At 42.4% G+C, this 24,843-nt stretch overlaps 2 protein-coding genes and 1 long non-coding RNA gene across 8 annotated transcripts in view; 1 reads left to right on the forward strand and 2 right to left on the reverse strand.

Annotated features, from left to right (window-relative positions):
- CYFIP1 (cytoplasmic FMR1 interacting protein 1) overlaps positions 1 to 24,843 on the forward strand; it is a 68,783-nt gene that overhangs the window by 34,693 nt on the left and 9,247 nt on the right. For all 4 annotated transcript variants that reach the window (XM_035315023.1, XM_035315014.1, XM_035315029.1 and 1 more), the window contains 4 exons: positions 502 to 701; positions 7,860 to 7,947; positions 17,990 to 18,133; positions 19,749 to 19,839. In XM_035315023.1, coding sequence (XP_035170914.1) covers positions 502 to 701; positions 7,860 to 7,947; positions 17,990 to 18,133; positions 19,749 to 19,839 — 523 coding nt within the window. The remainder of the gene's footprint in view (positions 1 to 501; positions 702 to 7,859; positions 7,948 to 17,989; positions 18,134 to 19,748; positions 19,840 to 24,843) is intronic.
- LOC118160412 overlaps positions 1,291 to 24,843 on the reverse strand; it is a 30,045-nt gene continuing 6,492 nt past the window's right edge. The window contains exons 2-3 of the long non-coding RNA XR_004747475.1: positions 5,673 to 5,683; positions 1,291 to 1,301 (exon numbers count right to left, since the gene is read on the reverse strand). This is a non-coding gene — a long non-coding RNA (uncharacterized LOC118160412). The remainder of the gene's footprint in view (positions 1,302 to 5,672; positions 5,684 to 24,843) is intronic.
- Positions 2,004 to 17,091, reverse strand: LOC118160408 (fibronectin type III domain-containing protein 9-like). Of its 3 annotated transcripts, XM_035315089.1 has the most exons (4): positions 15,756 to 17,091; positions 12,462 to 13,472; positions 12,046 to 12,070; positions 2,004 to 2,014 (listed from the first exon to the last, which is right to left on the reverse strand). In XM_035315089.1, exon 2 carries the CDS (start codon positions 13,347 to 13,349, stop codon positions 12,678 to 12,680), a length of 672 nt encoding a protein of 223 aa, XP_035170980.1. In that variant the 5' UTR covers positions 13,350 to 13,472; positions 15,756 to 17,091; the 3' UTR covers positions 2,004 to 2,014; positions 12,046 to 12,070; positions 12,462 to 12,677. The 3 variants fall into 3 exon arrangements, with proteins under 3 accessions (XP_035170980.1, XP_035170990.1, XP_035170969.1); XM_035315099.1 differs by lacking the exons at positions 2,004 to 2,014; positions 12,046 to 12,070 and adding an exon at positions 9,611 to 9,621 and having other exon boundaries at positions 12,580 to 13,472; XM_035315078.1 differs by lacking the exon at positions 2,004 to 2,014 and having other exon boundaries at positions 11,625 to 12,070.

Genomic DNA, 24,843 nt, shown 5'->3' on the forward strand with positions numbered 1-24,843 from the left:
CTTAGTGCAGTCTTCACCTGAGTAAACCAAGAGAAGGATTTATGGTAAATCTGATGTTACCCTTACTAGTGCTGCTACAAGAAATAGGTCACCAGTTCCCCTACCCAGCAGAAATGACCTTGTGATAACTTGTAAGGTAGGAAATGCAGAAGCTGTCTCTCGGCCTGTTTCTGACCCCATGTAAATGTTGGAGTTTTAACTTTTGCTCAGTGAAAGAAGAGATGGCCCAGATCTGTGCTTGAGACAGCTGCAGGCAGCGTGGACAGATGTTACTGAATGCCCCTAGTGTCTCAGAGGGTTTTCATGGGACACAAATATGAAAATACTGAGAACACAGATTCCTTCCAGCTTTATCATTAAAGTAAGAGATGGGAGAGCAGTCAGTTGTTCATTTTGACTTCTGGTCTCCTGTTCGTCAAGGTTTTTTATGTACTTTGTTGAGGTTCTCCACTTTATTAAACGTGCTGCTCATTTTCTTTTCCTCTTGCTTGTCTTTTGTAGGAGCTGGATGGCTTGATAGAAATAAACAAACTGACTCACAAGCTTCTGAGCAGATACATGACCTTGGATAGCTTTGATGCCATGTTCAGGGAAGCCAATCACAACGTGTCAGCCCCTTACGGACGAATCACTCTTCATGTATTTTGGGAACTGAATTATGATTTCCTTCCAAACTACTGCTACAATGGATCCACCAACAGGTTGGCACGGCAGCCTTTTGCTGATTAAAAAGTTCTTTGACTCTCCTGCCACTTCTCTCCCAGCAAAGTCCATCACTATTTACTCAGTGTATTTTCCACTCCTAATGCTTTATGCGAAATGAAGTGGAATGAGTCATTTTACTAAGTGCTGTCAAATGTATGAAAGACGCTTATTAGTCCACGGTAGAAATGAAAAATTAACCTCAGCATCCAAATTCTATGACATTTTAATGACTCTGCTATGATATGCTGAAAATGAAGCGTGTCCAAAAAACACTGCAGCGTGTGTATCAGGAAGATGTTTTGGTAAATGGGATCCTCAGCTGTGAGGTGATGAAATTAAAATGATATTGCTTGTTTCTGCAGTTACTTGAAGAAAAAGGATTGCTTGCTGGAAGGGAAGAGTTCAGTGTTCACTGGATATGGTTTTACCTGTATTGCTGCTCTTTTCCATGTCCCTGGAACTTCTGGCTATTTTATTCCCATCAGTTGTGTGTTACTGTGCCTTCATGAGCCAGGGAAGTCTTGCAGTCTTACTCTGAAGCGTGAGTCCTTTTTGGAGCAGAGGACACTTGTACAACATCATTCAGAAGCTGTAAACTGTATTTCATGTAATTTTTTTGGTCTCGTGGTTAGTGCTGTGTTTAAAAGTTTGTCTTTTCTAATTGAAAGCTTTTCTTGATTCATTCACCCTATGTTAGCAGGAGACTCTAGGATATCTGTAGTGTTAGAGTTTTGTTCCAGGTGTCCTTCATTCCTGCTGTTGCAGCTGTTAAGGAGAGTGAGTGATGGAAAAAGGAAGCAAAAGGTGGGATCCACAATTTGAATGAGTGGAAGGCTCAGTAGTTGGACTTCTGCTTGTGTGCTGTTTTTAGGATTTGTATTGCTTTTGGCTTTTAATTGGATTTTGCTGAAAGCATTGTGAAGTGCCAGCAAAGTGATACTGAATACCGAGCTGTAGGAAGAGGAGAAAGCCCATTCTCATCTCTCACTCTCTCCATGGAGAGCTTCCTCTGTCTGACGTGTTCCTGATGGTTATGCTGCGGATTAGATCCAAGGTTCTGTTGAGAGGTAAAAAACAAAAAAGAGTGGGTTTTGTGTTTAAGGTTTAGGCAAGAAGCTTCTGTTACATGAATCTGTCTTCATGGCAGTGTTGAATGTATTTCTGGGGAAGTTACCGTGCATGTTGGTGCGTCTGGAAATCAGTATTGGAATATTCAGTGTGATGTGTTAAGAATCACATAAGCATAGTATTAAGAGAAAGTTTAGATGCGGTGATGATGTTTCACGTGGCGGCCATAATGAAGTAGCTCCTCGAACAACTTAGTCTCTGTCTATCCTGGCTGTGAAGACTGTAGTAGTGCAGACCGCAGTGCTCAGGAGGCAAGTGTAGCTGGCCAGGGGTTGCTGCTTGTCTACTTAAAAGCTGTATGCACAAATTGAGTTAGGCTGATCCTTAAGCTCGTCAGATAATTAAATCAGGAAAATTAATTTCAGAGATGCTAAAGGGAGCCAGATCTTAGGCAGTGTCTGTACCACATGCCAAGTTGCATCACGGAATTGCTCTGGCTTCAGGTGAGAACAGGAGAGTGGTGAGAATTAGTGTTACACACGATATGGTGCTCACCTGTTCCTTGGCAGGGAAGAGGTGACTTTTAGCCATCTTGTAAAGCTAGTGTTTTGGCCAGATTAACTTGTGCCCAGTACCTTTTGAAGCTCTTTTCAGAAGAGTGCTTGAACTTCGTGATTTCAAACATTCCTGAGTTCAAATTCTTACCAGGCTGCAGGTTTCATACAAGGGCTAAGCTTGTTCACACAGAAGTACTGAAACATGTTGCATCTTTAATTATTTGAGACTTACGAATTATTTTATATCTGATAATGTACTGAGATTCAACAGCGAGGCTGTTATTAAAAGACTTAACAATTTAATAACTGTAGTTGCCAGTTTTCTGAATTTTAGCCCCCTGGCCGGCTGCTCAGCTGCTGGTGAGGCGTTTAGTGGAGGAGGACCTGGGAGATGAGCAGGAGGACCTCTGCGGGTGGGCAACAGCAGTGAAACCCAAGGGTATTTTTAATCTGTTTGCCATCAGTCAGGAAAGAGAGGGAACAGGCCTTTGGATAACAGCATGAACTGCAGTAGTGGATGAGGTCGCAGGACTCTGATCATGTATCCTGACCCTGGCAGCAGCCATGCGAATGCAGAGTGTAAAAATAAGGAAGGCTTGTGGTGATTTTTCTCTCAGGAAACGTGCCAGCCTCTAGCAACCATCAGATGCTTCCCTAAAACAAAAATGGTGGGATGCTAGAGCATTTCTAACAGAACTTTCCCCCCGTTCCTTTTGTCTAGTCCTTTTGTAAAGCAATAGGAAGCTTTTGCAGTCATGATGTGATGTAGAGAGGAGTTTGCAGGGAAGCTGCCTGCTGTATGAAAAGCTCTCTTTAGTTTATTCTGAACCTGTTGCTAGCCAGTTCTTTCACTGAGAGTCTTCATGAGCAGCTGTTTCCCACTTGCCTTTTCTGTGCTGCTTGGAACTTTTTTTAAAGAAAACGTTTCCCTCAGTTGTACGTTTTTCCAAGCCAAAGGTCCTTCTGCACCATGAGTCTTTTTCATGCTTATGCCCGTATCTGTACGTTTTTCATTCCCCTGTATCTTTGTGGAGTTAGGAGGACTAGGACTGTCCAGAGGATTCACAAGGCCTGAGGACAACTTCCAGATTTTCCTTTGTTCATTTTCCAATGTTTCTAGTCATGTTTCCTTTTTCTGTCATGTTTTCTTTCTTTACTAATCCTTAGCTGATCTTTTCCTTCCATGATAGCATGTTTTGTGCTCAGGGCTAACAGAGTGAGACACATGTGAGACAACTTAGGTTTTTATTTGGATTTTGAGGGGTTTTTGTACTTTCTTGAAACACTGAGCTTCCCAACAAGCTTCACATTTGAAACTACAAGGTTCCTAAGACAGTAGTCAGACTTGTAGCTTCATCTCCTCTCAATACATGATATAAATCTGCTAAAAATTCATGCATTGTATGCACTCTTCTAAATGCAACATGACATTGTTTTGCGAGGATACAAAGTTATTAAAGAATGAACGCTACCCCCCCCCAAAGCCTTTCTTCCCCCTTCCTTTTGCGAGTTGTCTCTCTCTCTCATACCACTTTTCAGACTAGTTTTCACAAGAGAACAGCTGTTGTCTTGTCTTGTATGTATGCTGTGATTGTCACTGTTCAGAAGAATTTCCAGCCCTCTCAGACGCTCTGCTGGAACAAGTCTGAAAAGCATCACTGGATTTGGAAACAACTAGTTTCTGCTACAAAGAGCCAAATGGTGCTGTTGTGTAGGTTGATGGAAAGTAGGGTGGTTGTAGTCAAATAGTCCATCAAATTTGACTAGCATTTTTATCTTCTCTTGCTTTAAGGAAAAAAAATATCTTTCTGCCAGGAGGGAAGGCCAGAAAGAATGGTGATAGAGATAGTTTTAGGTAGCCGTTATTCTTTCATACTCTTTTGTCTTCTTGTTTCCTTGTGCTTCAGTTTTTAGCCTCTTGTTCTCTCTCTCTCAAATTGGGATTAAAGTTCCCTGGGGAAAGGTATAGTCTTGCCTGAATTCTGTAGGGAATGCCATATAAACCTGTATGGGATGTTTTACTGAAGGATTTTAATACGATCCTGATTTGGGGATGGAATTTCTTTATCAATTTCTTTCTGGGTGGGCTAAATCCAACAATGGTTATAATCACACCGAAAACAGGAATACTGAATATTGCAAGAATGTTCATGTTTCCGTCATGAATGATATTCTGACATTTGATGTTTAAAAAGATTAAGGCAAATCTACCTTTGTACCTACCCAAAGTCCGAAGCTTTGTTTTCTAGCTAAATATACACCTCATTTTGCTTTTTTTTTCTCCAGTAGCACCTTCCTTGAGTGTTAACCACTGCTAGTTCTGTCCATCTGCTCACCCTCCCTCATCACCCTCTGCTCCCCCCACAAGCACCCACTTGACAACATTCTTTACAGCTGTTTAGAAAAGGTTTGGTTGTAAAACAGCAGAGGATGTGGACGATCACTGTGAGATGAAGTTCAGAAAGTTTGAGGTTTTCTGATCTTGCCTGCAGCAGCGAGGAAGTGGTCTCATTGACCAAAGCAGTACCTCTCAGATTTCTCCTTATTTTCTTGAATAGAAGTTGGCAGTTGGCTTGTAAAGTGCTCACTGTGAGCCCCATCCTGGGGTAGGTACCCCAGGAACACTGAGATAAAATTATTTGATCCCTAAAATGCTTACTATGGGGGTCATGTTTCCCTTTAGCAATCGTTGTTGCAAAGCTCTGGCAAGCCAGCAGGCTTTTCATCGCTTAATCTGCTTTGGCTGCTTACAACCTATGTTGATGAAAATGAATAAGTTACTATGAGATCATCAGCAATGATTAAAAAGGGTTCTCTCGTAATATGCCAAAACCTGCAGCCAGCAATACTGGAGGGAAAGTAAAAATTTTGCCTAGTTTTATCGTTGGTATTCCAAGAGCTAATTCTTCAGTCCTTGAAAGAGAGATTTCTGTTTCTCGAAGGAGGAGCAGGAGGAAGCCAGCCTGCAGGATGTCAAAAAGAAAACATACCTGCACGCTGAAAAAGTTTGAAGAGCAGCAGATGATGCTGAACTGTAAAGGTTTCTATGTAGCTCTTAGTGTTCAGAAGAAATGTCTAACATCTGAGTGATACATTGGCATTAGTCACACACCACCTAGAACGATGCAGTCTATTTTCCCTGTTGGTTCTTTTGTACTTAGTCATAGTTCCTCTGTAAGACACCAAATAAGTGTCTTGTCTCTTTCTCCTACTTCCTTTTCATAACCTCTTTCTCCCTTGTGGTATCTTTCCCTCACGCCCCCAAGAAAGTATAGAGGTAGTGTTTACTTCAAATATTTAAGAAACTTTTCAGGTTATTTTGCTGCTACTCTAAAACTTGACGGATGGAGAAACTCCCATGAGTGTCAAGGAGCACGGGAAAAACATGCAGGAGTTACTTCAGCGTGTACAGAGCTAACAGCACTTGGGGACTTAGTCTTCAGACACTAATGGCATTGTAATTCCAATATGTTCATTATACATTTTTGAAAAATGAAAGAAAAATAGTTGCAGCTCCCAAAGCCATGGGATGCATCTCAGTTTATATTCTGAAATGTCCTTTTCCTTGGGAGGGTTTTAATTTACCATTAACAAAGCAGCTTGCCCAATACATCTGCACACAGAAAACCAATCTCATCTCAAATGGCACGGTATCTCTTTTCACTTCTTTCATTTTAGAGATTTTCTTAGGGCTTGAAAATTGCTGTCAGTTTAGAAAGCAGTGGAATTTGGAGAGAAAGAGGGAATAGAATAATCTGTGGGACTGTCATATGTTGCAGATTACTCTGAATTCCATCAAATGTTTACAATGTCCCCAGTAAACGGATCTGTGCAGAGAACAGATTCGAGTAATCTCTAGAGGAAGCTTTCGTTTGCTGTGTAAGTGAGGGAGAGGAGGTGAACTTGTAAATGGAGGAAATCTAAATGTAAGGAGGTTTAACTAAAAATTAAATAATTATAGTATCAAAACCAATACACATAGGTGATCTTCCTCAGAAGCTCTAGATGCAAGCATTTCTGGACGTTAGCAAGAGTAAGTACTTTTGGAAAGACAAGGCTAAGATACATATAAACAGGTAGCTGTGAAACTGGTTTTGAGCAGATTAAAAAAAAAAAAGAAAAACTTGCTCCGAAGTTGTAGGTTCTCAGAAGAATGATTCAGCTTACTCAGAAAAACAAAACAAAAACATAATGGAAATAATTTTAAACAATGTGGTGCAATTAATGCATGTTTGGGTGAAACAGTTCTTGTTTAGCATGGCTGTTCCTGTTTTCAGCTTGAAAACTTCTGATCTAAAAACAGAAACCTATGTACCTTCTAGGAAAAATGCTCAATGAATCATTTATTTTGTGTGTGAATTTAACTCAACCATTAAAACAAAACCAGATTAGGATACAATTGTATCTGTTGTATCTTATGATGTTATAATGTACTACGAACTTCCTTTCCTGAAACCTAAGTGCAATTTGTTTAGACAGCTATGGGTTGGAACAGCTTGACCTGATACAAATATTTGGTGTACAGTTCTTAAATGACTGTTTTTCCACTTCCTTGTGCCTCTGCAGCTTTGCAGCGTTTACCAAGAAATCCTTTTTGCCAGGTTTAAAAAAAGAAAAAATAAATAAGCCACCCACAGGCACCTCTCCCCCCACACACAGATATTTTGCTTGGCTTAGCAAAGTGAAAGCAGAATGAGAATTGTAGGAGATGTTGATTAACTTCTTCCCCCACCAAAACTGTACTGTTGTAAAAATGTGAATCGTGTGGTTAACTGGCACTGCCGGAGGAGTAGCTCTGCTGTTCAGGAGAGGACCCAGATACTCAGCTTCTACCCAGATGTTGGATTTCAGGCTCTCAGAGCCCTCAGAGCGGAGTGGACTGCTCGATCACATCTTTTGCAGAACTCCGCGTATTTGTAGTTCTCTTATCCTTTTACAACATACAGTGGTAATGCTCTTCATTAAAGGTGCTGCACACGTATTATAACAGTAGTAAAGTAGGGTGAAATGTTTGGAACACCTGTTCTGCTATAAGGATTGTACCCTTCATGCTTTTTTTTTTTAAGGTATTAACCTAAAGTATTTCTCCTGTTGTGAGTTTCTGGGGGGAGGAGGAGACGAGCACAAACCAGCCATCTCATAGAAATGTTATTTGAAGCTGTAGTTCATCCCTAAGGGCTTCATTTCAGAAGCACAAGGAACTTGCCTACTCTCTATGAGAGGCAGTCGCTGCTTTGTTGGTTGCTTCTCTTTTTGCTGGGCTGGGCTAGAGTAGTGGTGAGAAATGGACCCTGTGCAGCACTGGGAAGAAGGGGGGTCCCCGTAAGGGATGAAGAATTACATTCCGAGTTGTGCCCCGGTGTTTGGGCAGTGCAGGCTGTGCGCTTCCCTGTTCTCAAGGTTGGTCCGAAAGGCGACTGGTCTCTGGCTTTGATTCTGTGTAGACAGAAACAGTACAGGATAAGGTACATGAGGCACACGCCTAATAACCGAAGTGTGAATAATTATTTCTTTCTTCTGTTTTCATAGGTTTGTTCGGACCGTGCTGCCGTTTTCCCAGGAGTTTCAGAGGGATAAGCAGCCCAATGCACAGCCCCAGTATCTGTATGGATCAAAGGTTGGATTTTATTCCCTTTGTATTTATGGTTTGCCAGTATTTAAAGGCATCATTTTAATTATAGAAATTACGGAATGTGAAAGGTTTTAAAAAGGGACTTGCATACATTTTGTAACTATTTTCAGTTCAACATGCACTTTTTTCAGATTTTGCTGTGAAGATCGCCATATGTTTTAGCCAGAGTGTAAGTGTAGTCTGATGGTTAGTCTTATCTGACATAGCTAAAAATAATTCCTTCCCTCAACCACCTTGCATTGCAGTTGCTTGTAGTGTCACAGCAGACTGGAAAAAAGAACAGTCAGCTGGGGGAGTGAGAAAGAGAGCCCATCTTGGGTGCAGCTGCTCCCTTGCTGCAGTGCTGAAGATTGTGATAGCAGGAGAAAATGGAGCAGATAGGGAAAAACTGCTTTAGTTATTATCTGACTTAAAATCTAGAATGTAGACCCTGACTGTCCTAAACTATCAGGCATTAAGCTGCTTAAATTATTTTAAAGAAAATGTAGCATTTCTTTGGAATCTTCAACCCCAAGATGTCAGTCTTTTTTGATGAATGTGGCCTTCTGGCCATCTCATCTCCTGATCCTGTATCAGCATCGTCTTTGCTTTGGAAATTAGGAGTACGTAGAAAGTTTATGCAAGTTTCCAATAGAAGCGTATGTGATTTGCAGTCATGCACTCTGTGAAGCTACACATTTCAGTCCTAATGAATCTGCTGCTCTTGTAAAACTTTAATGCTTTAAAGCGCAGAAGAGTTGGAAAAGGACTCACATTTCTGTAGTATGGAATGTTAACAACTGATCGTCTGCTCCTGTGAATGGCTTTTTATATAACTGTTCTCCAACCGGGAACAGTAAAATATAGGAAAACAGGATTCTCTTACATTAGAGTTACTGTGTTCTTTACTATTTTAGGAATTCACCAGATGCTGTGTAAAGAGCAAAAAGCCCACTGAATTTAGTACAGATTGCTAACTTAATTTATCTAAGTGATGATACAGGGGGCTGAGGGAGAGAGGATTTACTGGGGAACCTTTTTTTTTTTCATCAGCCTGGTTACATTATTAAAATGAGTTTACCTTTACTCTTAGAGCTCAACGTTTTTAGAAATCTGATTATTTTTCCATATTGCTATGAGCAGGAGCAATCAAAGGGGTTCTCTAAGATGCATTTCTGGAGCAAATTCTGTAGCTAAATATGCCTTTGTTAGCAAATATTCCTGACTCTGTAGTTCTAAGTGTTGCTTGAATCTGGTGTATTTTAGAATTGAGGATATCTGAATGGAATTTTAAGAGGACGTTTCTGCTGTATATAGCAAGTAACTGATAGTATTTCTTACATGATGGGTGCTACAAATTCCAGAGTGTGGTGATATTGTATGATATTCTGTGCGTTATATGGTCAGGCTTGTCACAGAGTGCATCCAGTCTCTGCATTATTTGAGGCCTTTAATTGTGAGGCTGATCAATTGCCCGTTGTCTGGATAACAGAGGAATGCAGAGTAGCCATGTGTCTTTTGTTTTATTGTCGTCTTTTCTTGAACTACTCAAAATATCCAGGCATTGATAGATAGCCAATGAATGATTTCTTACTGAACTTTGGTTGGTTGGTTTTGAGCAATCCGTGGTGTTTGTTTAGGTCAAGACAATGGCTTGCTGGTTTCCCGCGCAGGCACACACTCATACATGAACGCACTGGATTGTAAAGCTTAAACACTTGCTGTGCAGAAACTTCTGCACAGGCGAAGTGCTTGCTTAGCAATAATTAAAGATCTTTTTTCAGTGTTGGTCTCAGGGGGTTCACAGGTCAGATATTTCTACATGGATCAAAGCATTTGATCTGTATGAGTGTGTTCATGTTTATTATAGACAGTGGAGTCCACCTTCTCTATTGCATCTAGTTTTCTGAGCAGTATCTTCATCTAATTAGCAAACCAAAAGCCCACAGACACAATTTACTTCTGGCTGGCATGGCAGCAGAGCTGTCAGGTAGGAAGGAGCTTGCCTGCAGAAGCTTGCCGGCCTTTTAAGTGAGCTGGACTACTTCGAAAGCTCATTGAGTATGGTCGTTGAAATCCCTTTACTCTGTTGATATGTGTGTAGGATTAGTGAAATGAAATGGATGTCAGCAGACTGGAATTTGGAAACATGGGCCAGGCATGTAAAATAATAGTGCATGTGTAACAAAGAGCCTCTTTTAGGGATTTGAAAGAACACCTTCCAAACACTTTCATGTTTGTATGTCTTCTGTGTTACGTTCATCTGCTGCTGGTGCACAGCTAAGCAGCATTTTGCACTGTGTTGCATCTTGCTATCAGCTTAGGAGTCACTTAAAATGTTTGCCCTGTATTAGATGAGTGTTAAAACTGGACAGTGAACTACCAAAACACAGGATTGCCAAAAGGAACCCGAGCAGATCTGTAATAAAATTTTCAGAGCAAGAGCTGAAGAATCCCGGAGCTCTGTGTGTGGGGGTGATACTCTTGAAAACCAGTGTAGAAGTCCGTAAGTGACGCTATGTGTGCATTCCTGTTTTCTGAAGGGAGCAAGATAATCCGTTGCTTGTGAAACGATTTATTTATCTACGCCATGCATAGTAAACTCCTGGAGTGGAATGGGTTTATATTTAGATGAAAGAAATCCCATTCCTGGGAGCACTTCGATGTTAGCTCCTTACCTTCTCAAAATGATGTGTTCGCATGTGTGTTTGTGTGCACGTGTTTTGTGCAGAAACAGTACATTCAGGAGCTGAATTGCCTCAAAGCTGCTTTAAGACTGAGCTGCTCCTTGTGTTCTCAGCATGGGATACACACATGTATATCATACACAAATATTATGTAAATTTACAGATGGGATTGCCTCAAAGTCCACATTGAACAGAAATGCAGAAAAATAAACAGTCTTTTCCAGGGGCCCGAAATGTTGGCAGAGATGAGGATTTATGTCTCTTGGCTCCGTACTTTTAACATTAACATCATATTTTCTCTCTTTTATGATCCCCTGGTCAGAGGAGTGTTAATTTAATTACAAGATCATTTGAAAGCATTTTTTCTGCCCCCTCCTCCCCAGCTGTCCCTTTTGGGAAGGCAACCTGTCATGTTGCCTTCGTGTTCTGAAGAGAGTTTTTCAGGGTGTTTCATGAATCACCTGCTCTGTGAATCACAGCAGCGGAGTGCTGTCATCTTCACAGTTTGAGATCGGTGTGTACGACAAAGAGAAGCACTTGGCAGCTGGGGGAAATGCTATGCAGGGGATGGAGAACGTGCTATTGCTACCTAAACAAAGATTCCTTTGGAAGTCTTTCCTAAAATTAATGCTTTCCCTTCATTTGGCACATGTTTTCTGCGTGTTTTACCTATCCTAGGAGGAAAAAAGATGCATCAGTCTTAGGTCAGCTCCTGTATCTCTAGCAGGATGAGAGCTCAGGTCTTTTTCAAGTTGTGGGAAACACAGAAAACAAAGCACGGTAGCTGCCAAGTCCCGTTACCTGCTGTGCAATGCTCAGCCGCCCGTGCTGTACACCAGCTCGGCTGCCAGATGCAGTGGCAATGAGCTGCCCAGGCGGCTCCTGGTCCAACAGAGCCGGGTCAGCAAGAGCTGGCTTTACGTGTAGGTTCCTACCGACAGCACTTTACAAGGCCTGCTGCAGTCACAGTGCGTCTTTGTTTTTAGAAATACCACGTTGTACAGCAGTAGTAAGATTTCTTATGTTTTTATGGAACATAAGTTCACTTCAGGGATTTAAAACAGAGTGACGTACACACATAGGCCAGACAAGATGCATCATTTTGCAAGGGTGAGCAGATTTCTGTCTGAAGGGCTTTTCTTGCTGTGACATTCAAGGCGCAATTAGGTGACTAGCAGATTGGGTTGTCACAAAAATAAAAAGCCTTTTGGTGTTTTTACTTCCTTGCCCCCTTGGCCATACAAACCTTACCGTATGGCTGGATAGAAGCTTGCAGCTGATGAATGAGTTTTGTCATTAAAACTGAAGGGGAAGGAGGAGGAAGGAGCGGGAGCTGCTTCTCTGAGCCCTGGTACCTCTACAGGGAGTCGCTCGCTTGTGGTGCAGGAGGTACCTTCTGGTGGGTGCTGACAGGCACAAAGTAACACATCCCAGGGTATTTGCTTGGGTTATTTGGAATTTTCCTTGCAGAGTATCATGTATGTTTCTGAAACTTCAAAGATAGATGAAAGGGTACCATTAAAATCCTGCTGAGTGTAGTGTCTGTGCTGAGACCGAGCCCTCATTCAGAATGGGTGGTACCGAGAGCACTGTGGTCAGCCAAGTGTCTGGCTTGGGAGGCGGTCAGAATTGCAGGGACAATGCTCGTGTCAGCTAGCCATCACGCTCAGGGTGTGTGTTTCAGTATGGCAGTCTGGCTTTCCGTGTGAAAAATTCTATTAGATTTTTATTTGCTGAAGTAATAAATAAAAAAAATTTCAGGTTACTACTTTCATTTGTTTTTGTTTCTTTTCTGAAGTAAAGGAAAGAAACCCAAACCAGACCTCAAAATACAAACGGATGCATTTTGAAGCAGCAAAGTGCAGCAAAGTCGTGGGCAGCCCAAACCTTTGCCTCCGAGTACCTGGGGCAGCACAAGGGTGTCAGACGGGGCCGGACGGGAGCACTGCACAGAGCAGCCCCTCTCACAAGTGGTGACAAAGCACGTGATGGGGTTGAAGGACTGGGATGTCCCAGGTGGCAGAAGGTCTCCTCCCTGCCAAAGGGCTTCTAATTGATGGCAGAGTACAGCCCTGCCCTTGGCACTCGTTCCCGGCTCTTGGAAGTGGGCCGGCAGGGCTCCTGGCAGGCTGATGGGTTCTCTATGATCGTGGCCAGCTGGATGCCCCCCGGCTGCTTCTCCTCGCTGTCCCGCCTCTGCTGGCCCTGCACGCCGAGCTCCTCGGAGGCGCCTGCTGCGCTTTTGGCCCACGTCTTCCCCGGGTCCCGTTCGGAGGACCCGGCTCGCCCTCGTGGGCGCTCGCGCCTCCTGCAGCAGAGCAGGTGCAGGCAGCCGTAGAGGAGGACGGCGGCGATGATGAGGAGCAGGAGGCTGCTGGCCAGCCAGATGCCCAGCGCCAGCTCCTTCTTGGCGGTGCCGGCGGACGCCGGGTCTCGCTGCAGCGTGTTAAAGACCCTGCACTGGTCGCTGGAGGGGTTGGCGGACTGGCAGGTGACGCACAGGATGTACGTGGTCAGCGGAGTCAGGTTTTCGACCACAAAGGAGGAGCGGCTGGCGGGCACCCTCTCTTCCTTCTGGAAGCTCTTCCTCGAGTAGCTCGCCGGCGTGCTCTTCCAGTTGGGGTGGTACATGACACTGTAAAAGCTGTCGGCACAGCTGGCCATCTGGGGCCAAATCACCACTGCTGTGTTCCCTGTGATGTTCTGGATGGTTATTCCCATTGCCGTGCTGCTTGGGGGGTGGTTCCTTTCCCAGGAGGGATCTTTGGAAAGGGGAGCTTACTGTTTCCCGGGCAGATAACTGAGAGGTTGTGGTGCTGGGGATACCGTGTGGATCGGAGTGCTCTGTAATTAAAAATAAGGAGTTAAGCTCTTAGCTTTAAACTCTCTATTTCTTTGCCATGTTAAAGGCTGAATACACACTTAGAGAAATTCAGCCAGAGCTGCTGCCTGTCCAGGTGATGAGTTGTATCTCTTCTCACTTTAGTCACTGGAACGGGCTGCCCAGGGAAGTGGTTGAGTCCCCATCCCTGGAGGTCTTTAAAAGACGTTTAGATGTAGAGCTTAGGGATATGGTTTAGTGGAGGACTTGTTAGTGTTAGGTCAGAGGTTGGACTCGGTGATCTTGGAGGTCTCTTCCAACCTAGACTATTCTGTGATTCTGTATCTCGTCTCCTAGAGAGATGGTATATTTAGCGGGATTTGGATTTGGGGAGCCACTTCCTTCCAAAGGCGTTTTCAGATTACTCTGCTCTTACAGTGGGGAACCAAGAGACGTTGGCCTCATTCAAAATTTGCCTCTGTCATCTTTGGCATACGTGCTGTGTGCACAAGTGCTACAGCCCCTAGAATAAAGTCACTGGTTATTTTTGTCTAGAGGAATTTGCATTTAGGTGGCATTAAGTGAAACAAAAACTCATTGAGAATGTAAAGGAGAGAGCTAAACATCCTGTGCAGTTCTGACAGATACAGCCCTCTAAGAGGGAAAAACAACTGATCACAGGTTTGAAGAGATGCATCAGTACGTGTCTCTCTTCTTTGGTGTGATGCCGGAGTATTCTGGTCAGCACAACAAACATGTTGATTAGGGGGAAAAAAAGCATAGTAGTTAGAATAATTTCATGTTAAGAGACAAACTCATAGAAAAAAAACAACATTGAATTCTAAACTGAATTGAAACACGGTCTGGTTTGGCATTAAACTGAGGACAGACTGACTGTCCCACTAATTAACCCTTTACCTGTTGCTCGTTAGGCAAGCAACACTTGCCTAATGAGTATGTTGATGGAGGTGTTGTTGTTGTTGTTTTTTTTAATAGAAATGCCTCATCTGTTTTTTCTCTCTAGCATTTTATTTTGCTTTTTTGGTGTTTTCTGTAATCTCAAAGCTCGCTCATGTGAGCAATGATTTTTTTTTTCTTAATTGGCAAGTGAGGCGTGGCAGAACTGGATATTGAAGGATAAATTCCTCTGGCCATCCCCACCTCTTTGATTTTGGCTACTCGTGATTAGCTGTAAAACAAAACAGTACAGAGAAACAGCACAGTTTCCATGCAGTTTTCTAAGTACTTCTTTTAAGGAATATCTTCCTTTTGGGACAAAAAGTTGGCTTCTGCCTTGGTGCACTTTTGATTCAAATTGTTCCTTTATTACAAAACAAATATTAATAACAGCCAGAGGATGTTTTTGGTTGGTTGGGAGGCTTGGTGTTTGCTTTGCTATGATAGCAGCTTTTTGAAAAGAGCCTCCCTAAGCAATTGCATCTGATTGTCTTTTGGTTGAATGCTCAGTTTCCAGTGGCAGTCATGTGAAAGTTTTTTCCCCACTGTGAAAGTTTCTTGCTTTTTTGGGTATGTAAATGCCACCAGTAGCACTGTATTTCATTGTTTATGACTTCAGTATAAAAATGAAGTGTGGTTTGTGATGATCAAGGCTAAGACGTTAAGTCTCCTGGCTAAATAACAATTTCCCGATGAAGCAAGCTCATAAAATTTGCTTGCAATGTGTTCTGAGATTATTCTGTAATACTTATATTTTACACTAGATGGGAGGCTGGCAAAATATATATTATTTTATTGGGACCTTGGTAGTTGCATTGCATTAATAATACTTTTTATGTAGGAAAATTGTTGCTCAAGGCTTTTGGATTGTACTTAGCTCTTCTCCCTACTTCTGAGTATGTTTATTTTCATTACCATAGAAAACTTTAGGACTGATCTGGGTCGATGCTGCCTTTCTAATCGTGGTCTAATTAGGAGTGCACTCTTCTTGATAAAGCAACTGAGTTTGCTATCACACAAACTTACTAGACAGACACATTTTGACATCTAAGCAACTCCTGCAAATATTAAAATCAGGCACATAAGTAAGATCAGCGTTTCTACTCTTTTATTTCCTTATTTTAGTTGGTAGCTCCCAGTTACTTAAAATTATATATTAATAGAACTCTAACTGTCTAGAAACAACAGTTTCTTCATCGCAGCATTTCATGAGTGGAGTGTTTGGGGTTTTATTAGATAACAATAGTAACGGGCTTTGATTTTTATAAAACATCAGCTGTTAGATACTTAATTACTGGCAAGTAAGTGTTTGGAAACCATATTTGGTGTTTTAAAAAATCAGTACTTACCATCACCTCCTGACAGAGCTTTCAGAACAGGATTTTCAGGTGCTGATGCAAAAATAACACAAACACTAAATGTTCGGTATCATTTTCCGCAGGAGTTCTTTGCTTCATGATCTCTGCTTGCCAGTTTGCTTTTTCTTCCCCCTGGATTGAATCCTCACTGCTTTGTACTTTCAGGTTTTTTCCCCGGTGCTGGTCATGGCATGGCTTCTTTGTCTCTTCTACTGAAATTCATGCAAGAGCACATCTTGTCTAAGGATGCCGTTTCCCTTGGTTTTCAAAGAACATAGGGGGGAAAAATGATGTATTTTTCCTCCTGTATTGCTTCCTTCTTCTTGGACAGGGTACTGCCTGCACATCCCTGTTATATGCTCCTGTGCCTGTACCACTGATGCTGGGAGTGATTAATGCTAGCACTTCGATGACATCAGCAACTAGCATCTCTTTTTTTTTGTTAAATTTAAGTAGGGGAGGGAGCAAGCATAGCTTAAAAAAAGTTGAGCTCCCTCCCTCTTTCCTCCTCTCCTTCCACCCGCAGCCTTGTTGCTGGCATTTTCCCTCAATACTTTGTTGTTGTGCATCGTGGAGGTGTGTGCTGGTGTTTTCAAAATCCCTCGTCACAGTTCACAAAGCTCTGCTAACCCCGTGTTCACAGGTGGATCACGTTAGGTGTTTCTCCACAAAGGTTACATTAGAGAAATACGTATTTTTAGAGTGACTGACTTCTTACAGTTACGTATCGGTGAGTTATTTATACTGAAACCACTCTTGGTGCTGTAGCTGAAATAGCTTGGATACAGTTAACATGTAGACCTACCTGACTGAAAACATCAAAGGAGGAGGATGAAGTCCTGCCTTCTGGGGGATAACCGTGTATAGAATGCTTCATCTGTTGGGACGTTTATCTGCAAGTGTTTTTGTAATGTTTTACCAGCATTCGTTCCATTTAATGCCCCAGATGTCCTTTCTGTAAGAGGAAGGCTACACAAATAGGTATGTTGTACATGAGGGACCGCAGCTTCAGGCTTCTGGCCAGCAGTGGCTGTTTGGAATCGAGCCTTTTTGTCAGCCCTGATCCAGTAGGAGTGTGAGCGTTGCATAAGGAGGCTAATAATTAGCCAAGCATCTATTTTAGGTTACATGCACAGAAAAGATGTTGAGAATTTGAAAACAGCTCTCCTCCACAAAACCAACATGAGGACGCTGTCCTTAGAACAGACTTCCACAGGCTGACAGACGGCACCTTGGCCACCATCCTGGATGAGAGTCCTCCAGGAGGTTGCTCAGGGCCGTGCCCGGTCAGGTCTTCATCTCCAAGGACGGAGACTCCGCAGCCTCTCCATTTGACCCCTGTAACAGGGATACAGTTTGTTTCTGATGTTAAAATGGAGTTTCTTGTTTGTGCCCACTGCCTCTTGTCCTGGCAGTGGGCACCACTGAGCAGAGCCCAGCTCCTTCCTTTTTGTTCCCCCCATGGGGTGCTCAAACACATGGATAATGTCCTCCTGAGTTGCCTCCTCTCCAGGCTGAACAATCCAGCTCTCTCTCTCGTTGTAGGACAGGTACTCCAGCACAAGTTCTAAATCCCTGCATAGCATCCAGTCTGTATAGTTCCGCTCACTGTGAAGAAATACACGTTAATGTGGGCAAGCACCTGACCCTTTTTATACAATTCCAGAAGAATTTCCATGAGGTTACAGCCCAGGCTTGGATTTGCTTTGATGCTGTGTACAGCTAAGATGTTTGAAAAAGAGAGATCCTTACTAATTAGTTGCAGCGACCAGTCACTGCAAAAGGCTGCTTGTTTTTTGTAATTGAGTCCTCAGAGGTTTAAAACTTACTCTGAACTGAAAACTGAAGTCACTTCTTTCAAGATGCTTTGTACATAAAATGGACTGTGTAGGAATAGAAGCTGTGCTTTGAGTTCATGTACTACTCATCCTTTTCTACCTGTGTAAGTAGAAAAATACGAAAGAGGAAAAATTCATGGCTCTAGAAGTGGCAAGTGAAAGATACCTGGTTAACAAATACTGTTCACAGGAACTCCCTTGCTAAGCAAGAAGAACCTGTCTTACAAAAGAGAAGCTTTATGTTTTAACTTCCTGGATAGAGTGAGACACAAAGTTGTTGCTCTGTATTATTTTTTAATATGCTTAACAATGCTGCTTAAGTGAGGTTGTTACTAAGATGCAGTCAGCTGAAACTTTCATTAATCAAATCTATTTTTCTCATTTTAGGCACTGAACCTGGCATATTCCAGTATCTACAGCAACTACAGGAATTTTGTTGGTCCCCCTCACTTTAAAGTCATCTGCAGGCTTCTTGGGTATCAGGGGATTGCTGTGGTGATGGAGGAGTTGCTGAAAGTCGTCAAGAGCTTGGTATGCCAGTTGTCATTCAGTGTTGCTATTCCTAATGGCTCCTGATAGGAAGCATCTTAAGAGAAACAAAATGAAAGTAAGATTCGTAAGGAAACTAAGATCTCGAGTAAAACTGAAGTGTTACATTTACTGAAGTTCAGTATAACCTCTATTTGACAATACCCAGTGCCTTGTGAAAGCAATAGAAGATGTGGTGATCAGAGCAGTGTTTTAAAAACTTTGGATTTGGGTTTGGGGATAATTTAATTTGCAGAGACTCACACTGGTAGGACCTGGGTAAACTCTGGAAAAGTATAAATGTTTCAAATGAGTTGACTTACTGTCTCAGAATATCTGGAGCTGGGATGTGCTTTCTGCCTTCCGTAACTTCAGGGCTTTCATTAATAACAGCATTGACAGATGACGCTTAATAACAAGGGAGGTTTAATCTCCACGCTTGACCTAGCAGAGGATAGCATCAAGCCTATTTAGAAAAGTGCTCAGAGCAGATGTTGAAGAAATTATCCATACAGCCTTCGTATCTAGTATTGGAAATGGCTTTATCTGTAACTAAAAGGTGATTGAGGGGCTCTTTCTTCACAGTATTGTTAATAACTGCATACAGCTGTAATGCATTGCATTTAAGTTTAAGCTACAGAAATGGTCTGTTGTTCCCAGCTGTTACCTGTAAGGAGCACACTGCCAAAGTAATCCAGCTGTAAGAGGTGGAACGCTGTAATATTCATAATCTCCTTTCACATACTTGACATATTTGGTAGTTTGTCTATTGCAATTCTCACAATGTTCTGCATGTGTTTTTGAAATTCTAGAAAGGATGGAGCTTGCTTGAAGGGATGACATGGTATAATCCTGGGGGAAAGATGGGCTTTGAGCAACCTGATCTAGTGGGAGGTGTCCCTGCCCATGGCAGGGGGCTGGAATTAGATGGTCTTTAAGGCCCCTTCCAACCCAAACCATTCTGTGATTCTATAAAGACACACATAATTTTCATGCTCTGGGGCTGAGTATTGGCTTGTTTTGGGGGGCATGATGACTATTATTTGCAAATCATCTCTGTTCATTAAAGGTAGCGTGGAATGATTAGGCATTTATAAAGGAGGCTGAAAAGACTGGGGGGAGGTATCCTGCTGATGCTGGATGCAAATGTTCAGATACAGGGATATGTATATGTGTATATGCATGGCTGGAATGTATAGATGTATTTATATAAATGTCTGGAATGGCCAATTTAAGCTCTTACAGGCATACCTTGTACTAACAATTGAAAATATTCAGATGATCTTTATTTTTTTTCACCAAAAATCCAAAGGTTGGCCAGACAATAGAGACAGTCTGTAAGAAAAGATGATGATTTCCTCTGCTTTTTTTTTCCTTCCTGGCTTTAGCTGCTCTGCCACTTTTCCCATGGCAAACCAGTGGCTGATGCCGTAAGAAGGAACTGTATTACTGTGCAACTGTATTCCTTTGGAAAAGTTGCTTTTTGGAGGTGATGACTGACAGGGTCAAATGCATAGTTTTTAGACGTTGCTCAATCCACATGCATTTTGAACACCGTGGTTGTGAAGTTTCTCAGTTAGTAACACTGACATGTTAACAAACGCTTCTTTTCTCTTAGTTACAAGGAACGATTCTTCAGTATGTCAAGACCCTAATGGAAGTGATGCCTAAGATCTGCAGGTTGCCAAGACATGAGTATGGTTCTCCAGGTTAGTTCATGTTTGATGTTACCGTAGTAGCCTTAATGAGATTATACTAATTACTGTATTCTGGATCATGCCTACCTCTCTGTCCCTCCCCCTTTTCTTTGTCCCACTAATTAGCAATTATCCTTTTTTCATAGCAAGAGCCATTAAAAGCTGGGCTATCAGAAAGTGCTTAATAAATGACTGTATGGGGTTTTAAAACTTAAGTCCTTAGGGCAAATAAAAGGGTGGGAATTCGTTGATAGATAGACAGCCTTGTGACATAACTGAACTTGAGCTGGGATGTTCAGAACAGTTCCTGATTCTAGGCTTTCTCATAAGCATGTCAAGCTTTTCCTTTGCAAGTTATCCTCTTGCACCAGTTCTGTTTAAATGTCTGACTTAGATAACACCGACCCTCTGGAAAAGCTTTCATTCCCTCTTGCCTTTACCTTTATGACATGTAAGATAAAGGGAATGATGCTACTGAGAGGCAAGCTGGTCCTGCCAGGATAGTTATGTCAGGATGTGCGGGGAGCATCTTAGCCACTTAACAGGAGGCATGACAGTTGCAGAAGAAATGCCTTTGAAAGTTGCTTGCCACTATGGGGAAATAATTGGCTAATTAGTATTTATCACATTGTTCACTGAAATTTTGAAACTGCTTCCCCCCTTCAAAATATTCCACCTCCACAATGCCTAATTAACACAAATTAATCTTTCCATGTGCCGCCCACCTCCTGAGTATATCTATTTTTCCAGAGTTGCTTCAGTTTATTAAATGCCACTCCAAGTGGAATGGGGTGGTTTTTTCTGCTTCCCACAGCTTGCTCGACTCTCATTACCAATGTTAACTGAAATCGAGGACTTACTTAGTGTTTCCTTCCTGTTTTTCTCCCTGGAGCATAGAAATGGATGAATCATGGTAGTTAAAAGTATAAAAATAATCTATCTGAGGTTTTTGGCCGCTCATTAAGGCCTGACCACAAAAGCAGCATGGATTCTCAAATACAGGTTGTGCATCGCCAGCGTCTGAGGTGCTATAGGTGAGGTTAGGAAGCTTGTATTCTCTTGCTGGAGATCCTCACCTGTAAGAGTATTTGGTGGGAGATGCCCTGGGACATAAGCAAAAACTTTCTTCTAAGAATAAAAGGCAACCCATCTTATAAGAAAGGAAAAACTTGACTTGTGTAATAGTAGCCTTCACACAGTCCATCTACGCTTGCTACAGGACCTAAACCCTTTTAAATCCCTCATAACTTCCTTGTTTTGTATAGATCATGAAAAATTTTGACCTTGTATTTGGAAAAATATCCCATATGTTTAGATGCCTGCTGTACTGAGAGGTCAGAGTAACTCTTCATTTACAGTATAAGATAGTAGCAACTAGGATTGGAATGGGTCTAGAAAAACCACTTGATTCTGTGCTCCTTCAGCACCCCCGTGGCTGGCACACAGGCAGGTTTTGTCTTGGCACGTGTGTTTTTCCTGTTCTGATATATTTCAGGCAAAGAACACTTAATAACTTCCCAGAGAGTCTCTTCCAAGAAGTGGCAGACCAGCCTTTGTGGCACTGTCACGTCTTCTCTCTGTACTCTTTTGAAGATACTAAACAGAAAGCGTATGTGGAAGCTCAGGGCGTTTTCATCTGACTGTAGCATCGCTGAAGAATTGTGTTGCTGTCTCTGGAGCCTTTCCATCACGGAGCTGTCTGCCCTCGGAGCAGATCCGACTGATAAGAGAAATCATTGTCTGTGATGGGAATGTGCTGTAGATTTTAGCCCTGGTCTGGCACGCAGACAGGAACAGTAGTATACAAGGGAGAGGCTCAACCCATGCTTGATTTGAATCCCTGTCATCTCCTTTCTGTGTTAAATTCTCTGCAGCTGTCTGTGCCACGCCTTGTTTACTTGGGTTGTGCTGAAAATACAAGCAAGTACACGCCAGCTGCCATCTCTTCCTTCCTCTGCCTCCCAAAGCCTCCTGCATACATAGTGTTTAGTGGTTGTAGTAGTAAGTCTGCGTGTTCTGGAGCGTGTTTGTGTGCTGCTGCTTTTCTTTGCTGACAAATCATCTAATCACTTCTTTATAATTGCCACTACCTACAGGCCGAAACTGTGATTCTCATCTATAGATTAAGTTTGTAGATTCTTGTCTGTCTCAACCTAACATGCACTTATCCATTCAGAATTAAATTCCTGAGTCCATTCTCCACGTGCAAAGCAGTTTAAGTGTGCTCAGTAGTGCTCTGGCAGTTTCATGTACTTCGAACCCTGATTGCAAGAGCTTTGTTTGGACTCCACTGATTGCATCCTGTGAGCTCTGCGTACTCAGCCCTCGAGACCCGTGGATGTCTGAGCAGAGATTTATCCTTGCTAAAAGGAGCCGAGCGCAGGCAGTGGCATTAGTTGTTCAGGACTGCTGCTCGCCAATGGGTTTGTTTCCATAGAAACAATCTTAAAGCAGAGGGGAACTTGCTTCTCTTGTAGGCATAAATATATTTGTCTAAAAATACATTCAGCATAAGGATTTTTAAAAGGACCTTCTAAAGTCTCTAAGCTCAGAGGAATATGGACTTTAAAAAGTTTAAACCTGAGCTTTGATCTTGGAAATAACATTTTCTGGTATTTTTCTCATATTTGAATATAGCTTTCCTCCTTTTCATAAACAAGTATTTCATCTCCTGCCACTCTGAAATGTCTTTAGACATGCTGAGGAAAGTAGTTTGTCAGCTCTGCTGTGAGATGAGGCTTAGATTTTTGGCACTGCTGCATCACCCCTACAGGGGAAGGTTTTGAAAGAAAATCCATGAGCTCAGCAAGGTATGAACTAGCCAAGAAGGTAGCCTAAGTGCAGGCTTTTTTCCTAAGTACAGCATTTCCATGTTTCTTATTTTAAAAAATAATGCGTAAAATAAAAGTTAATTTCTTGGTGGAACGCCATGGCTTGAATCCTCTTGGGGGAGAAAGGAAATTTATTCATAGTTTTTTTTTCTGGAACCCGCCCATTGGAGAACAATTTGGAAAAGAATTTGAGGACAAGAAGAGATAAAAAGCAGGAAAAGACAGGAGGAGTGCTGGGAGACTTGCAGAAAAACAAAGGGCAGGCCACTTTCTGAGCTCTAATATCAGCTTACTCAGCAAAGCCAAACTTTCTCAAACTTCCCATACCATGTTCGCTTCTGTCTGCTTTTGAATTTGCAACCGAATGGCAAGTTGCAAAAAGAAAGCTGACGAATGCCATTGAAATCATTCAAAAAGCAGTGGTGTTGGAGGTGCCCTTCAAATGTCTACACTTGATGGAAACGGAGGTAATCCCAGTTCACTGTTGAAAAAACTGCAGAAGTTTAAATGGTGTTTTCATACATACGACGAAAACCTAGGAGATCCTGAAAGGGCAGCGAGCAGCACTGGACGTGAAGACCAACAGCATATTGATTTCTAGCAAAATAAAACGGTGCACGGGTGTTTGATCGTAATTCTCAGATATCTGTGTATCTGCTTAAACATGATCAACTTTTCTGTTGAAAGTAATGGCGTGACGGCTGATATGCAAAGTTAATGATGTCTCTTGTGTGCCAAAGGAATAATCACAGACAGCATTTGAAGACGCGCAGGAAAGTGAACATAAAGTAAAGGTCATTGTAGCACCCAGTTTCTTGGGAACAGTGCTGCTGCTGCAGATCAGCAGATTTCACTTCAAGTCAGTGCTCTGCAGAAAACGAACCATAACGCGGCTGAACCAGAAATTATTTTCAAGATCAAGTTTGTTGCTAGCACACACTTCAGGTCTACAATTAACAGCCAATTTTTGCCCAGTCGTTCAGGTACCAGCATTGGTGCAAGCTCGGGAACGAGTTTGGTTTGAGTCTCTAGGTGTGAACTGAGCTTGTTTCATAGAAAAGATGGCCGAAGTGAAGAAATCCGGCCTGCTTTGCGGTGCATGTGTTGATTTAGTCTGACTTCCTAAATTAATTAGTGTATGGGCTGCACAGCTGAAACTTCACATCTGCTATTTGAGTGCTGTCGAGATGAGGTTTTGGAATCAGCGATGGAGCCTAATCCTTTGCTAATCTTCTGTACTTTACCAGATCCCTTTTGCATCAGCAGCCTTGCTTCTGTTGAGATCTGTGTAAACCAGGAGTTGGGATTATGTGACCAATTACCATTACACCTAACGTCATTCCATCTGCAGGAATAGAGGGGCTTAATTAAAATGGATTTTTTGGAAAGAAGGAGCAAATTGATTGAAAAATGCAAATGCAGTGTGTAGGTAACTAATTCAGTAACTTCCAAATTGCACCAGCAAAACAGGAGGAGAAGGAAGGTTGCGTGCAGTTGAATGAAACTTTCCAAAGACACTTGTTCTGTTTCTGGGGCTTCATTACACATATGTAGTCTTTCACACAAACACACTTCTGAGTGCTGTACAATCCAAGTAGATGTAACCAGGAGAGCCGTTGCTCAAATATTAATGAAAACCGGATAATGTATTTCTGCCACAGGACTCCAGTGAGGAGCAGGTGATGCTTTCAGCGTTGTTTCTGTTCCATCAAAAAATGCCTGTGTAGCTCTGTAACCTTTCATCTGTCTGGCCTGTACATTGAGCACTTCATCTAAGGGGACATAGTCGATACCAGCATTTGGAACAACTGCATACGGGATACAGGGCGTCAGGTTTCCAGAATACTGACACAATTTGTTCATGAATGCCTCTGTGTGGGTGTGTGCATTTATGTGTCTGCACATGGTGACTGGGGCTTTCAGTGAAGAAACAGAGGTCTTTGTTAAGCACTCTGAGAGGAGCTCTGTAACTTGGAGTGCCTGTAAAAGGCAGTATGTAATTGTCATGGCATGAACCTCCAGGCTCTCTGACTTCCGCTGTCCTGCTGCTTTGGGTGGGCTTCCAGCCTTGCTTTGGTTTCAGTTGCACCTCAAGCATGGGCTTAGGTAATAGCATTCCTTGTTGCTGGTCTGCGTGCTGCTCTTGGTTTCCCTTCGTGCCATCCTGCTCCTTTATATCTGCTGT

This window comes from Oxyura jamaicensis, chromosome 1, assembly GCF_011077185.1.
Source record: "Oxyura jamaicensis isolate SHBP4307 breed ruddy duck chromosome 1, BPBGC_Ojam_1.0, whole genome shotgun sequence".
NCBI classification, from domain to species: Eukaryota; Metazoa; Chordata; class Aves; order Anseriformes; family Anatidae; genus Oxyura; species Oxyura jamaicensis.

What these genes read in the sequence shown, in the direction of transcription:
- LOC118160408 (XM_035315089.1), bottom strand. Translation starts at nt 13,349, where the DNA reads ATGGGAATAACCATCCAGAACATCACAGGGAACACAGCAGTGGTGATT.